At 40.5% G+C, this 16,207-nt stretch overlaps 1 protein-coding gene across 7 annotated transcripts in view; it reads right to left on the bottom strand.

Annotated features, from left to right (window-relative positions):
- PTPRT (protein tyrosine phosphatase receptor type T) overlaps window positions 1-16,207 on the bottom strand; it is a 435,686-nt gene that overhangs the window by 310,893 nt on the left and 108,586 nt on the right. For all 7 annotated transcript variants that reach the window (XM_015647508.2, XM_033519067.1, XM_033519069.1 and 4 more), the window contains exon 2: window positions 6,328-6,453. In XM_015647508.2, the coding sequence (XP_015502994.1) occupies window positions 6,328-6,453 (126 nt within the window). The remainder of the gene's footprint in view (window positions 1-6,327; window positions 6,454-16,207) is intronic.

Here is a 16,207-nt window from a genome sequence, read left to right as displayed (position 1 = left end):
TAGGTCACTTTCCTGGAAACCTCAACATTGACATGCACATCCACTAAAATAAACACAACACCTGCAATCAATCCCAAACAACCCAGGTTAGCATCAAACAGGGGTGGAATTCTGGAAAAGGGGAAGAATTATTTACAACTACAAGAAAGCATTCCAAAACACCAACAGGAGGCTGCAGAGTAAATAGCAAAATAAAAACACATTGGGGAAACTTTCCAGAGATCCCTTTCTCTTTAGACCTTAACAGCTGAGAAATTACTTGGAGTTCATTAACAAGCCACAGACTAATCTATTTACTTGTATGGAAGTGAAAGAGTAGGGAGAAACATATTTGACTCATTCTTAGTAATTTCCCTTGCATAAAATATTTTTGGAGAAAAAAAAATATACAGGCAGCTGAGCCAATTTTTTTTCTCCCTCCCAGACAAAACTGGATCATGATTCATCATATACACAGATGAATTTTAATTTATTCCTTTAACAAGTTTATTTTTGTATTTTCTTGTAAGCAAGAATTAATACACTCAGACACGGAGAAAATGTTAATTTTACTGCTTCTCCTTCCAAGTTTACAAATGTTGAGTCTAACTCCTGCTGGCACCATTCTGGCCTGCAGGGAGAAGAGACAAATGCCTGACCCGTGCACAGAGGGTCTCTGGCCTTTCTAGAGGTCAGCAGTAGCTTCACATCTCTCATCTCCTGAAGAGAATGAAAGGATGCTGCCCACCCAGTGTGGGTTATCCCCTTCCAGAAGGAAAGCTGTTTGATAATCACCCATTCCTGCTGTAACTCCGTGGTGCCACTCACAAAAAGAGAAAGGTGACACGGGAAAGCATTTGGCCCATTAGCCTCCCATAAAACTTCACTCATTCAGTGCAGCCCAAGTGGAATTTGGCCATCTGGAATTCCTGGATACATCTCCATGCTTGCCTGCTAAATGAGTGTTTCACAGAGCAACACTAATGATGATGACCCTTCTGTTCTTCCAGTGAGAAGCTCAGACACTCCTCCAGTTCCTGGAACAAGGGATCACACTCATTTAGGTGTGGCAAGAGCCCTCCATCCCTTGTCTCTGCTGCAAGAAGAAAGGCAGGGATTGTGCTGTGATTTCTCAGTGATGCACTGCACACCCTGAGCAGATCTCCAGCTGGGACACAGCATGCTGGCTCTGGAAGGCCACACTCAGAACTCAGCTCTGCCTGAAAATGTCACCTAAAACACTCACCATTTAGATGGAGGTTTAGATTGGTTCTCAGGGAAAATTTCTTCACCAAAAGGGTGGTCAGATATTGGAACAGGCTGCCCAGGGCAGCAGCAGAATCATCATCCCTGGAAACATTCAAAAATATGCCATGGAAACACTTGGGATCATGCTTCAGTGGTGGCCTTGGCAGTGCTGCATTAATGGTTGGGCTTGATGATCTTAGAGGGCTTTTCCAACCTAAATAACATTATGTGAGATAAAAATGCACCAATTTCTATCAAAAAATTACCCTTCAACAATAACAGGTCCTGTTGTTCTTTGCAGAAGATGTTTTGTGGAATAAGGATGGAAAGTGAGGCCATGTGCACATGCAAGGTAACCTAGAAGTGATCTCATTCTGAATAGTACCATTTATTCCAAACATTTTGCTAATCCATATATTCTTCACAGCTACACTTGTGTTTCCTAGACAATGTCCAGCTGGGAAACTGCTGAGCAAGAGACAGCAGTGGTATGGAGCATGCAGAAATGCAGATCTATATTTATATACACGTGTACTCCGTTTCTTTTGCAAGAATTATGGTTTGTTTCTGTGAAAGCAAAGTAGCACTTGCTCTAAGTGCTACAGAGATGAAAGGAAGTGGGCAGTCAGGCAGATGGGGCCAGAAATTCAGAAATTCAGCCTCTGTGTGCTGATTATTTATCTGCTGAGTGGGAGCAGGAAAAACTTCACAAGGTAAATGTGGGATTAAAATATAACAGCAAAGAATGCAGCTGCACAAATGAACAAGACACGATGCCTTGGCATTCAGATAGAATCATATTTAATACAATTAAAGTAATTACTTCAGTCTAGTCAGCCCTGGTTAAGTCTCCATTGGAGTTAATTAGCAAATGATAGTAAAATACTTTGAACTTTAAATGTTAAATACTTTGATTATTAATATTATTCTTGCAACTGCTACGAGAGCAGCCAGATCCTGGCTCCTTGGAAAGTGGTGGAAAGTGGAAAGTGATGACATGGAGAATAAGAGCAGTACTTTTGCCTGGTCGATTTAAATACATTTCTTTGTTGTGCTAACCAAACATCTGCCTCAAAAAAGACCCACAAAGAGCTCAAGTTCTACTCTCACAGCATCCCAGACTGGCTTGGGTTGGTTTTGTGTCACCCAGCACTGCCATGCAGAGTGATGGGTCCTTGCTTGGTAGCACAACTTCAGACAAATACACTCAAAAAAGGTGATAGAATAATGTCTGAAGGCACAGGGAACATAACAAGATAACTGAGAAAGATTAAAAGGACTGGGTCACTTTTAGTCTTGCAGAATAAAGATTTAGCTGCATACTACTACATAGGAGAGGTTATAAGAGAGCAACAACTGATTATTTTCCCTATTCAACAATGGAAAATAAAATAAAAAATGCTTTTTGTTCTGAATGCTCTGAAGCCACAGACAGGAAAATTAATGTTTGAGAACTTCTACAATTCAAAGAGTGGAACAAACAGCCCAAAAGCTGCAGAATACTCATCACTGAGGGATTCAGGCTTAAGTAAACACCCATCTGTTAAAGAATATTTTGTTATAATCACTCCTGTTATTGTGCAAGGAGGTGGAACCAAAGCCCCACTGAAGTCTGGGGGTTGGATACCTACGATTCATGTGTTCCACATTTTTGAAACATTTATTCAGAACAACAAACATCTGGTTCTTAATCCCCCAATTAACACTGTTTCCAGCCCTAAGGATTTAATCACAGAATTCATGGGAAACTGTTTATTTGCTGGCAAGGGAGTAAAACAAATTGCCTACAAACTTCTACATTGCTAATGGGGCAGTTTAATTGCCTTTTTTTCTTCTTCTTCTTCTTTTTGACATTTTAATTAAAAAAAATAAAGACCAGAAAGACATCCCTGGGCAGAGACCTTTGCAGCAGTGTGTCAGCAGAGAATTACACAGCTCTGGGGACTCGGGCTCTCATTCATGGTACTGACCTCCTTTGAAGAGCACTCTGGGGTCTAGCAGTGAAAAGGACTTTAGAAAGTGCTAGACAGCATAATTAGTATTCAGGAGGACACAGTTCTGTGGTTTGGTTGAATTCAAAGGGATCTGATGGTACTTAGGAAAGCCAAAACGTTTTCCAGAGGAAAGGGCTGAGCAGGTGGGGGCTGGCAATGCTGCCAGCACTGCAGACTGACTCAGTGCCACTGAACCAACCTAATTCCTGCTCACTTTTTGTTTTGACCGTTTCCACAATGTAGAATTTTAATCTATTTCCAGCTATAAAAGCAAGGCAGCGTTTAAAATACGGTTCCAAGGAAGAAAATCCGCATTACTGGTGCATTCCCAGAGCCCTGCTGGCACTCCTGCCACCACTCTCCGTGCTCTGCCGTGCCTCTGGGTGCTTATTCCATGAACACCTCTTTGTGACCACCTCTTACACCCTGCAGCTCAGTGGATTTACACCCTGCTTCTCTCAGTTGCTGTGCAGAAATTCAATGGAAAGGAAAGTTAATCCTCACATGTTCTAGGACTCCAGCTTTAAAGCTGTCCCTGCTTGGAGTCCCACTCCTCCTACTCAGATGAGTGGAACTTGCTGTTCCTCAGTTTATCCACCTGGCTTTGCCATTACACAGACATTAAGTAAACAACTTTTATTCCCACCAAACAGCTTTTCCAAGTGTAACCAACACAAACATCACAATTCCAGCCAGCAACAGACTCTCAATAATAGCTCCAAAAATCTCTGCCAACTTCAGGGGGTCTGATTGAACACTGCAGTTTCCTCCTGGGTTAGCAGGACTGGACAGCTCCTGTGAACAAGGGGTTTGTCACACCAGGCCCTTCTGTACCCTTCTGATCTCCCACCTGCTGATTTTATCCTTTGTGCCCTGTGAACAGTCCTGTGACATCCATCAGTCACATCAGGAGCTGCCTCATCTCCCCTCATGCTCCTTAAAACCTTTTTACACAGTATTTCTTTATCAGCACATTCCCACTTGATGGCTGCTTTACCTTTGCCTCTTAACTTCAATGAAGTTTTCGTCATTTTTTGTTTGAGGTCTAACCTTTATTAAATTTGCAGCTGCTGGAGTATCTCTAGATATTTTTTTTTCATTATAGCAGAAATCAATTTGCCTAAATTGCCCTAAACTAGGACAGAAGGAAAGGGGGAAACCACAATCATTTGGAGAAATTACACTGTGATGTTCTGGGGTTGGCATGGGGATTTTTGTGTGTATGCAGTGGTTTGTTTGGGGTTGGGTTTTTTGGTTTGCTGCTCTGGGTTTTTTTTTTTAATCATGCTATTCCAGGATGTTGCTTGTATATTGTTTAGATTGGATCTTAGGAAATATTTCTTTGTTGAAAGGGTTGTCAAGCACTGGAACAGCTGCCAAGGGAAGTGGTGGAACCAATAACCTCAGAGGTCTTTTCCAGCTCTGTGATTTCTGCTGACCCTCCATGGTTCCAGGGTGTGTCAGATGACAATACACCTTCATAAGGAGGCCAGGAAGGGTTTATTTTAACATTTAGAGTTAACAAAGCATTGAACTCATCCAGTGCAAGCCATATAAACCTTCCCATTTGTTCCACATTCTCAACTGCATCAGAACTGTGTAAATTGCTATTCCTTCCCTCTGGGATCAGCTAAATCAAAGATTTGCCATGTCTCTCTGGCTTGGTCTTTACCCAGGACACAAAATAGGGATACAACAATGAGCCAAGAGCTGAGGAGCCCCAGAGATAAAATTGCCATCATTTAAAGCACAACAACATCCAGAATAATGAAATTACACTCTTACAGACAGGACCAAAAATCTGCAACTTCCACAATTAACTCCTTTGGGGATGCCAAACCAAGTAGTGCCAGGTGTGACAGACTTTGAAAGCTCCTATTCTGAATAATCTCCAATGATAAAATGATATAAAACCCACAGAACTTAAACAGCTTTCAGTGCTGGAGGAAGCCCAGCCAGGCTGGTGTCTCCTGTGCTGGTTTTTTACTGACAAGCACCCAGGGCTGAATTCTGGGCTGTCTGTCAGTGGCTGTGGCAGGGAGCTATTGCTGTCTCAGCTCCTCACCATGTCCTGGCCAGGCAGCCAGCAATTACAAGTCTCTTATCCCAATAATTACAGGCATAAGAATATGTCTGGAACAACATTATATTCTGTTCTTCCACATAGCTCATGCTCTCACAGTGCAATGCACCAACCAGAACAAATATTGCTTTTTTAGGAATGAAATTAAAGGCTGATGAAGTCTTTTTGCCACTGTGTGCCTGAAAGAGACTTTTATCGCTATTTTAGGTGGCAACCAACATGGACAAAGTAGGATTTTTAGTGAACTTTAAAGTGTTTTTTTTAATCAAGTTATTTTTCAATGTAAACAAAGCATTCCACAGCACTTCAAGGCTAGAGAACTCATTCCTATATAAAGCATAATGGTAACTGCCAATGAAAAACAAAACCAGGAAATTATCACCATTGGGAGCTCTGCTAAGAATATTCCAACCATCACATGTATGGAAGTCCACACTTACTCAGGACATATTAATAAATTAGAAACTCTGGTAACTCTCTCTTCTGGAAATGTTTTTCTTGCATATGAAAATTCTCCTGTCTCAAGTCCCAGCCTAATCAAGCATTAGCTACCACAATTAATTCTCTAGGAACCTTCTTGTCTTCCTCAAAATTGGAATTTTAAACAAACAGTTGAAAACTAAATGGTAACTGGAATGTCCAATACTTCCACACATTTTAAGGCTTTATTCATTTGGCCTGTCCAAAATGAACCTGCCCAGATAACTCTGTAATCCAGAAATGTGCCAAAAGCTGGCCTAACCTTGGAGTTTTATATCCAAAACATTTCCTCTCTGCTAATTGAGAAATAACATAAGAAATGCAAAACAATTCTGCAAGGATATCCGATGGCAGATGTTACAAAAAGCAACCTCACATCTATGAATTCTGTTGCCAGATTATTTTGAACACAAAATCAACATTTTATGGCTGAATAAAATCCTTCTCTGCTGTTGTGTGCACCCAAAGCCAGTGCACACATACATAGGAATAACATTTGATTCTTGCCAAGACCTGCATGTCATCATTGTTGATCTCACTCACCAGTTGGGACAGCAGGATCCATTGTTGGCTTTTCCCAGGTATTGATCTGCTCCCAGGTAAATCCATTGGTTCCCAAGGCGACGCTGTACCCACAATTACTGTAGTGCTCATCAAATGAACAACCACCTAAAACCAAGAAAATGAAAACAATTCTGGGTTAATTTTAGGCCATTTACTCAGATATTTAGTACCCAAGCTTACACAGGAAATAAAAATAAATAAAACTAATTTTCTGAACGTTATTTTTCATGCAGCTCCAAGGGTGATGTCCAAAAAAATATCTTTGTACTTTCCACGTTCTATATCCACTGGAAGCCCTTGTTTTCTTCCCTTCACACCACTGTTTCTAAGATCAGTCCCCTTTATTTCAATCTGTTATTTTCAAGGACAATTCTACAGGATACCCCCATGCAGGAATATTTGCATGAACCTCCAAGAAAGATATTTTAAAAAATCAGGAAAAGGAAGGAGGAATGCAAATGACAAACAAGCAGAGCATCGCTGTTACTACAGCAATGCCTCACTTCTTTTGGCTTTAAAGCAAAAAAGATTATATTTATTTATATTTATTTGTTTATTATATTCATTATTCATATTTATTTCTATAATTCTCTTTAACCATCTCCTAAACTTAACAACACAAATTTGTGTGTGGTCCACAAACACACAGAGCTTCCACAAGGCTTTCAAGTCAATACTTTTGAGCATGGCCCTGTAGTTTCTGAACAAGAGAATGAGAAGCAGCAGATGTCGGCTGGCATTCACACCTTCCAGACTGTTGACTGAGAGATCTTTACTGCAATTCCTGAAATGCTTGGAAGAATTTAACTCTCATAAATACACTGGCAGCTGCCTGAGCACTTGAGAATCAAGGGAAATCCAGGAACTGAGGAATGAAATTTTGTATTCCGGGGCAGATCTTTGCACCTTGGGTCTCACAGAGAACCAGGGATGTTTATTCCCTAGGATGTTCCTTCACTGGTGTCCTTTATGATCTCATGCACTCCCAGCTCAGCCTGCCAAAGTATTTCACTACTGGATCCATTGGATTGGGGGTCTGGGTCCCTCAGTTTAGGCTTGAATCATGCCCAAGGTGTGGCTATAAAGGTTTGGTTTCCTCCTGAGGAAGAAAGAACCATTTTTCTCTGCAGATCCCAGCCCTCCAAAGGAACTGAGCACATGGACCATGCCAGGGCTGCAGAGCTCAGCCAGCCAAGCACCAATGGCTCCTGACACCAAGCAGAGCTGCAGGGACAGAGATATTCCTGACTCCTCCCTCCTTCCCACAATAAACACCTGGAGCATCACTGACCTCTGGCTCCTCTGCAATAAAGGGTTACCCAACACCAAAGACATTTTCACCCATACTACCCACCCCCCTGGAGAGCCCAAACTTTGTCTCAGTCCCTATGGAACTCCTCACAAATTACAAATGTCATTAATATTTCTCAATCCCTTACTCTGTTTAAATGATTCTCTGTGTACTCCAACTGCAACTGTTTTTAAAGTGGTTCTACAAAACTTCACCAAACATTTCTAGTCAAGTATATTTCAGGAAGGTTTGTTGGGTAGAGTACCTGACACCCCAAAATACTCTGTTGCTGAAAAAAGGTTTAGAGATATCACACTTGCCCTAAAAATTAAAAATTTTCTATATTATATTTTCATTATAAATAGATCTGTTCATAGATTTTATGTCCCTAGAAAACTTGCCTGTTTCAGTAGCTTCTGCAAATATTTCTGAGTTGTCATGATTTTATAATATTTAAATAATCCTTGCCTTTAATTTGTTGCATTTGTGAAGCCTTCCCAGCTGTCACAACAAGCAAGATTACACTTAAACTGTTTCCCTAATTTATTTTTTTTTAATTAATTTAGGTGAAAAAGTTCAAAATTATAATATTGAACAGGCTCATTAAAAAAATCTGAGAGAAGATCCAGGCAGCCTGGACTGTGTGGGAGTGAGCAGTGAAAATCATCTTTATCCCAGGGAGCAGGAGCAAGAGGCAAAATCAAATCCTCTATTCTCAGCCTCCACATTCTCATTTTGATAAGATTCCTTTTAATTCAGACACAAAGCATCCCCACTCCCTGCTCAGCACACAGGGATGTTTGGGAGCAGTTCCTCTGAAGGAATTGCAAACACGTTCTCTGCTCCAGCCCAACGAGGTCTCCTGTGCACAGAGGAATTGCACAGGAGCTGCTACAAAGTCCCAGAAGCAAAATGAGGAATAAATAGCAAAATACAGGGCAGCAGTGCTCATTGAACTGGGAATGTTGTCAATAGTTGTATAATCAGCTAAAGAGGTGATTTTATCCTCGCTGAGGAAGGTGGAGCGTGAGGAGCTGAAAAAGGGACACAGTGAGAACTTGTGGAAATTAATTGGGAGCATCTGCTGATAGAAGACAACAGCTGAGGAAGATTTAAAGTGCCTTGCCTGAAAGCCAAAGCTAACCTTGTAGTACAGCTGAATAGGAAAGGAAAGGATAAACCATGAACAGCCTTAAAAGCAGCAGCAAGACACCTACATTTCAGAGAAAGAAAAGGTTAGTGGAGAAACCTCCAAACACAGAGTGACAGGGCAGTAAGCCAGAAGGATTAATTTACTAGAGGCAGCAGAATTGGAATGTGGAGGTGATTTTGCAGGAAATGAGGACAAAGAGAAGAAGTTGGAGTCAGTTTTAAGGGCTCAGATGAGCAGATTGCCTGTGTGAATCCTGCCTACCAAGAGAGGGGCAGTGCCCACCAGCTTCTTGCTCTGGTGTGTCCCACTGAGAGCAGAATTAAAAATGAAATAAAAGCTCAGCTGGGAGCCAGAGCCTCAGTCACTTGTGAGCCAAAAAGTCAACAACTCCTCTCTTCACACTGTTGCAGTGCATATTGTATTATGGAACAGGAGAGAAACCTCAGAAAGTGGCAGGAAAGTAGTACAATATATCAGAACATCAGAGATTTTGGGGTTGCTCTGTCACAGTCGCAGGATGGTTTGGGTTGGATCTGAAAGCTCCTCCAGTTCCACCCCAGCCATGGCAGGGACACCTTCACTGTCCCAGGCTGCTCCAAACCCCATCCAGCCTGGCCTTGGACACTTCCAGGGATCCAGGGACAGCCACAGCTGCTCTGGGTTCTCTGCCAGGCCCTCCCCACCCTCTCAGTAAAAAAATTCTTCCTTATATCGAATCCTTGGAAAAGCCATGCAGCCACAGTGGTGTGTTCATATCTCCTGAGCAAGGACATCTGTGGCAGCCCCTTCCTGCAGAAGTTGGCATGTGGGACATTGCAGCTTCCCTTACAGACAGCCAGCTTCAGAAAATCAGAGATTTTAGGAGTTCACTAAAGTAGGAATTGCAACAAGCAGAGGTGTTGTTTTCACTGATGTCAACATCAGCTTAATATTCAATATTTCCAAAGACACCTCACCTATACAGATAATTGGATGTGAGCTATACCCAAATATGATGGAACATAAAGACAGGAACAGATTAGATCCATCCCTAAAGAAAACCATCCATGGCTGAAATCTCACTGCTTAGAGGCAGAACAGGGCTATCCATTAACCTTGAAAAAATAATCCTCAAGTTGAAAGGAAAGGAAAACCGACCACTGGATGAATTTAGTTACCAAGTCTGCATGTCATCATTTCAGCCACATATCACAGAGTAGCTTGAGGAAAATGACAATTTTCACACAGTCACCAAAATGGGGTGCTGGGTCTTCATAAATTCATAAATTCATAAATTCATAAATAAATTGTTAGCAGGAATGAGGATTTTTAGACAAGAAATTGGGATGTTTGGAGACTTTTTCCTGCTTGGATAAAAATTAAACAAACGCAGTTGCTCAGTGGGAATGGCAAAGGCTTTGATGGCGTTGGATAACACAGGTGGTGTTAAACCCTTTCCACAAAATGAAATCTAAACAAGAAAGCTTCTCCCTTCCTGAAAAGGGTCATATTGAAGCAAATAATGGCTCACATAAGAAGGATAAAATATCCCTTGTTTTACACTGCAGGCTTGTAACAATGCCACTGCTCATCCGAATGATGCTAATTAATCTTGAGCAGACCTATCATCAGTTACTGAGACTTGCCCCTGGATTAAATGTAAACCAGCCTTGCATAAATTGAATGGCTCCTTTGAATATATAATTGAATTTGCAGAAGTGTGCGCCAGGGGGGTGTTTAAATAAGTGCACAAATATGATAAAAAGAACTCCATGCCATAATATCTAATTCAGTAAGCAAAAATAATGGCAGGGCACATTCCAATTAGTGTTTGATTTATTTATTTTAACAAATCCAATTAGTTGAATGTTTTATAAAGTCATCCAATGTCAAACTCTCAGAGACTCACCAGATAAAAAACACAATACTTCTAAAAGGGGATAAAGAAACACACTGATGTGAGAAGCCTCATCAGTTATCCCGTGGTTCTAAACACACACAGGAAACAGAGCTGCAGATATAATTTGAACAGGCATTTACAGCAATCCCAAAGTGGGAAAGGGATAGACACAATGAGAACATCAGTCTCACTGATTCACTCCACCATTCCTCCAAAAAGAAGTAGTTACTTCTCTCATTTACTAAAAAAAAAAAAACCTAATAAAAACAACAATAACACATAAACAGCAACAAAATGGGCAAAAGTTAAGAAAGCATGAACACTTTTTAGGAAACATCCCTTTGGAAACTTTCATGAGAGCTGAGATTTAGTCTCTCAATTTTTATCTTAAAGCCACAAAATGGAAAGTAAAGGAAGAAACAAATGCTGTTAGGATGAAGCAGTGCTTATGAACTATAAAACTCTACAAATTAATCCATTGCTGTTTCTGATCATTCATTCTCATCCCTTCCAAAGACATTCTTGTTTACCAGAGCTGGAAAAGATGCATTTGACTCATTAAAGTAACTCCTAGTGTGGGATTTATTGTACAAAAATCCGCTTGTAACTTGTTTTTCAGACTGTAGAATTCATATAGCAGATTCCTGAGAAATCTCACTGTATATTCTTCTGGAAGTGGGAAAGAGTGAAGAATGAAAATGTACATGTAAAGCTTGTGCTGAGTTGCTTTAAGATGGGATAAATCAAAGAATATTGGAATTTCCTCACTCAGGAAGAGCAGTAAGTCCTTTATGTGCTTTCTACTCCTTCCAGAAAGATGAAGACAGAAGACATCAGACAAGTGTTTATCAACCTGCTCTTGCAACTGGCCAATTTCAATGAGTACTTTATTATCCTAACCAAATGTTTGTTCTATAGCCAAGGATTTTCAAAGAACAGGTTTCTGCAGGGAGGAAAGAGTCATCTTTACTGAGTCAAAGGGTATTTAAACTCAGACTCTACAAGGGAGACAAAGATGCTCTGACTCCCCAAACTGCAGGGAAAGCTTTGATCATTTTTTAGGCCTCATTAGCTAACAGGGGATCCACACCAGGAGAACTGGGGAATAGATTCTCCAGTGTGTAAGAAGGAATAAACTGAAGTAAAGCACTCACAGTTTGCTCTTCTGATGGCAGCTCTTTAAGAACTGGGCTCAGACCTCGCACAAATTCAGGTGAGTCACTCCACCATTCAACACAAATCCCAGGCTTCTCTGTGCTCCTTTTGAGACATCCAGGTGTTTGGGGGTCAGAAACAAACATCAGTGATTTCTCTACTGCCTCAAATACATCCCATGTGGTTTGGTTTCTGCTTCCAGCATCAGTCCTGTGGTCGAGGAGTGATTCACCTGCCACAGGACAGTTCTGTTCTCACCTTGCCATATTCTTGCTAAATTTACATGTAACAGGGACAGTTTTATCTATGCTCATGAAGGTGCCAGTTCTCTGAGATACCAGCAACAATTGCCTGGCCAAGGTTTGAATCATTCCTGTTAGAGTTGTCTAAATTTCATTCTTTTTGAGTGTTCTGTGCCCTGGCAATCCAGATTACAGAAAAAGCATACAGAAAGCTTGTCTTTATTTTTAAAAACAACAATGAAAATTATTTCTCTTTAGAATTAATATATATATATGTGTATAGGGTTTGGTTTTGTTTTTTTTTTCCCTAAATCAGTGTCATCTTTGAAAATCCTGAAAGCAGTTTAGAAAAGTTCTTGGTTCAAAACTGGAATTGTGATTTCAAGTGCTATCAATCCATTAGGAAAGACAAACATCAACATATATTTATATATTTTCTAAGCCTTTTTCTGATTACACACCCTGTGACCTTGCTGACTTTGCAGGTTCAGTGCTACATATCTATTCCCACATGTTTTGAAGCAGCTCTGAGCACAGTTTCAATGCACACATGTCCTCCATGCAGGGATGAAATCAATAGTTGGAGGTTCCTTGCATAGGAACCTTGCTACAATCAAAATATTGCTTCCCCCAAGTAAGGGATCACATGTGGTGTCCATGAGGAGCATCACCAGGAACAGCCAGGTGAAGCTTTGTCAGGTGAAACACCTCCAGTGCCCTCCCAGCAATAACAAGTTTTTCTCCCAGAAGTTTTGGTGCCAAATGTGCAGCAGAGCCCAGCAGAGTTTATCAGTTCTGCTCCTAATCCCATGGAGCAGAGCAAGCACCGTGGATCCTGACAGGCATGGAATGAGTGTTTAAGCTCCATTCCCTGAACTTGTCGGTTTAAGCTGAGTTCTCTTCCTCAAATTCATCCTTACAGGTTTCTCTTTGCTGAATTTTCCCTCATCACTGAGCCCCAGACCAGCTCAAACACTCATTACTAATTCTGTACTTCATAATCCACCACGGATCAGTGAAATCACTTTGAAGTATCCCAGGACTAGAACTAACACTAAATGTCATTTGTTTCAATTTCTATGTCCAAATCAAGGATGACTCATCTAACTTGCCTTGCAAAAATCTACGTCCTTTATTTAATACCAGGAATACATTTTTGCTACTGACAGCTGAGCTGTCACTATTTCAATAGCTCAATATTAACATTTTATTGCTTTAAGCAGAAGTTAATATTAGAGATCTGTACAAATTTCTAATCTGATTGAATTATTTTTTTCAAGCTACAAAAAAAGTCAGTTAATACCCTGCACCTTTTCAAAGAACCCCGAATTTCCCAGTTCAGTTAGTTCCAGTCTGCTGCAACACACCAAGATTGATGCTAAGAATTTTCAGACTTGCCTGTCCCAAGGAAATGAAACTTGTAAAATTAACACGTTATCAAACCCATAAAAGATTCTGAAACAGACATTCCCCACCAACTTTTCTCAAGATTCTAACTAATAATCTTTCAATCCATAAATTTAATGGCTTTCCACCATTGAAGCAGACTCCTGTTCTTGTCATGGTATAACAGAATGAAGATTTCTTTTTAAAATCACAGATTTGTAGCACACACTTGCTGTTATACTGTAGACTAAATATTAAAAAAGTCTTACCTAGCTTCAATTCATTTCTTAAGTCACAGGACTTTTTTTTTCCCTAAAATAATCCTGTTTTGTATTCCAAAAATTCACCTTAAATTGTAAGCCATGATTGTTGAAGATGTGCTTAGTTCTATTGGTCAATAAAAGCTATTTGTGGGTATTCATTGTTTCTTAAAAAAAAAAAAAGAGAACATTGCTTTTGTTTTCTCCAATTATCTGAAAATTCTTTGGGTTAATTATTCAATGGATCCTAACAGGCTTGTCCAACATTGTATTTATAGTGCATTTCCACTAAATTCTACCTCAGCTGCCACACTGGAACAGTCAGAGCTCTCTATGGGCTGGCTTCATTTCAGCATTTTATCTGTCACACTGATACTGCTCAAGCTGCACTCTTAAATGACATCCTTTTTTTACTCTACAGAGCAGAAGAACCTGTCTGAAAGTAGCTGTTTCTCACTTATTTTATATTCCATTAGCAAGCCTCTCTTTCTCAATAAGCTTTCATACAAACTTCAAATTAATGTGTTTGAACTTTAAGCAAGAAGCAGCCGTTGACTGATTCACATTATCTTTGGTGATGAATAAAATATTGTCTCAACAGACACCATTTCAGGAATCCCAACAGCAACTACAAAATTTCCAGTATTTCTGCTTTCCCTGTTCTGCTGTTCAGGCTCCTGTTTTGGTGGAAGATCTCCTTCCAACAGAGATGTTTCAGTGGAAGTTCATGGTCATAAAACACAAGGATCAGCTTAAATAAAGGTAGGAAATCTGGTTTCTTGCCACACCAGCAAACACAGAAGAAAATTAAACACAATCTGGTTGTAGTCAAACATAACTAGAACAGACATATCCTTTTCAGAGAAGAATTTAAGTTTTTATTGGACTGGCATTTTTATAATAATTCCATTAACTCCCCAAATGAGGCCAAGTGCAGTAAATTAACTCAGTGCTGAACTTCCAAAATGCATCTTCCTTTTGCACTCACAGAAAACTACCCACAATCTGCATGAGGACAAAAATGTCTGTGCACACACACACATCCCATCTGTATTCTAAACAGCTCCAAAAAGAGCTATCAGTAATTTAAATGTTTTCCTGAAGAAGATTCTAACAAAGTGGGTTGATTCTTGATGGACAATGCTGATATTTTGTTTAAATTGCTTCTGAACATGTGCAATTAAGATCCAGCACTGTGCAGAACTCCAAAAACTCCCTGATATTTAAGCTTGACAAGTATTAGCTCAAGTCCACCCTGGTTAAATATCAGATTTAGTTAAAAAGATAGCTATCATCTGTTATTGAGTATCAGCAAATAAAACCTAATTGGCTAATAATACAATGGCAATAACTTGCAATGAGTCTTGCCACTGGTATATCATGCTAAATTTAATAACTTTGTTATTGGAAGCTACTCCCAGAGAATGGCTGTATAAATAACTTTTATTGAGTTCTAACAATTCCTATAGCTCCACCTTTATACATATCTCAGATCAAGGTTATCTTTTCCAAATTCCCTTTCACTTGTTGCTGACAGTGACTGTTTTGAATTACAGCTAAAGTGCAGTGTCAAGGATATTTAAAGACACGTATTTTAAATTGTTTTCAGTCAAACCATGATCTTCATTCAATGTGTCAGGAGCAAGTCAGCCCCAGAAGTGACAGTGGCTCTCCAGCTGCTCTGCTTCCAGGTGCCCTGGAGTCAGACTGGGAACAGGAGGGCAAATCCTGGACTCTGTAAGAGCTCCTGAAAGGTTCCATCTCTTGACTGATGGTTAAGGCACTAACAGCCAGCCAGGTTTGAATTTTAGTAATTTTTTACCTGACTTTTAATAGCTTTTCAGTTTATTTATTCTGCCCATTGATGTACCAGGGCACTGCAGTACCCAGGATGCTGCTCAGAATCCCAAGCCCTGGAAGCCCCTCTGTCCTCTGCAGCACACTGGAAACAGTGTGAGAAAAAAAAAGATTTGCTTGCTTTTATCCTCCAGCCTCCTCTGTGTAAATTCATTGCCCAAAGAGCAAAACACAGAGTAAATATGTGCCAGGAATAAATAGGTCTCTGCCTAACAGCACTTGTGAGTTCTTGAAAACATACAGAGCTCCTCATCTGTTTAACCAAATTTCCTACTACTACATAAGCATATGTGCAAAGTGCCTCTCTAATTACAGCCATGAATCTTCCTCTCACAGTCCCTGACCCAGAATGTGCATTTAGAGCTGCAGCATCCCAAACTCTGCATTAATGTGGGGCAGCGTGGCAGTGAGGAGAAAATCCAGAGTAACTTCAGCATGAGCGCAGTTATCTCTACAGACAGCTCAGATTTTGTTAGGGGCTGTCACAGCCTCTCCCATCCCCTGGGGTGTTACACTGCCACATCCTCGGTCACCTGCAGCCGGTGACAAGTCACAGGTGGGCTCAAAAATGGCCCATGAGCCACGAGCTGCTGAAGGAGTCCCCAGGAGCCATTCAAGCCCCATCTACTGATGGGG

The sequence above is a fragment of the Parus major genome, chromosome 20 (assembly GCF_001522545.3).
Source record: "Parus major isolate Abel chromosome 20, Parus_major1.1, whole genome shotgun sequence".
Classification (NCBI taxonomy): Eukaryota; Metazoa; Chordata; class Aves; order Passeriformes; family Paridae; genus Parus; species Parus major.
This window is presented reverse-complemented; position numbering and strand designations above follow the sequence as displayed.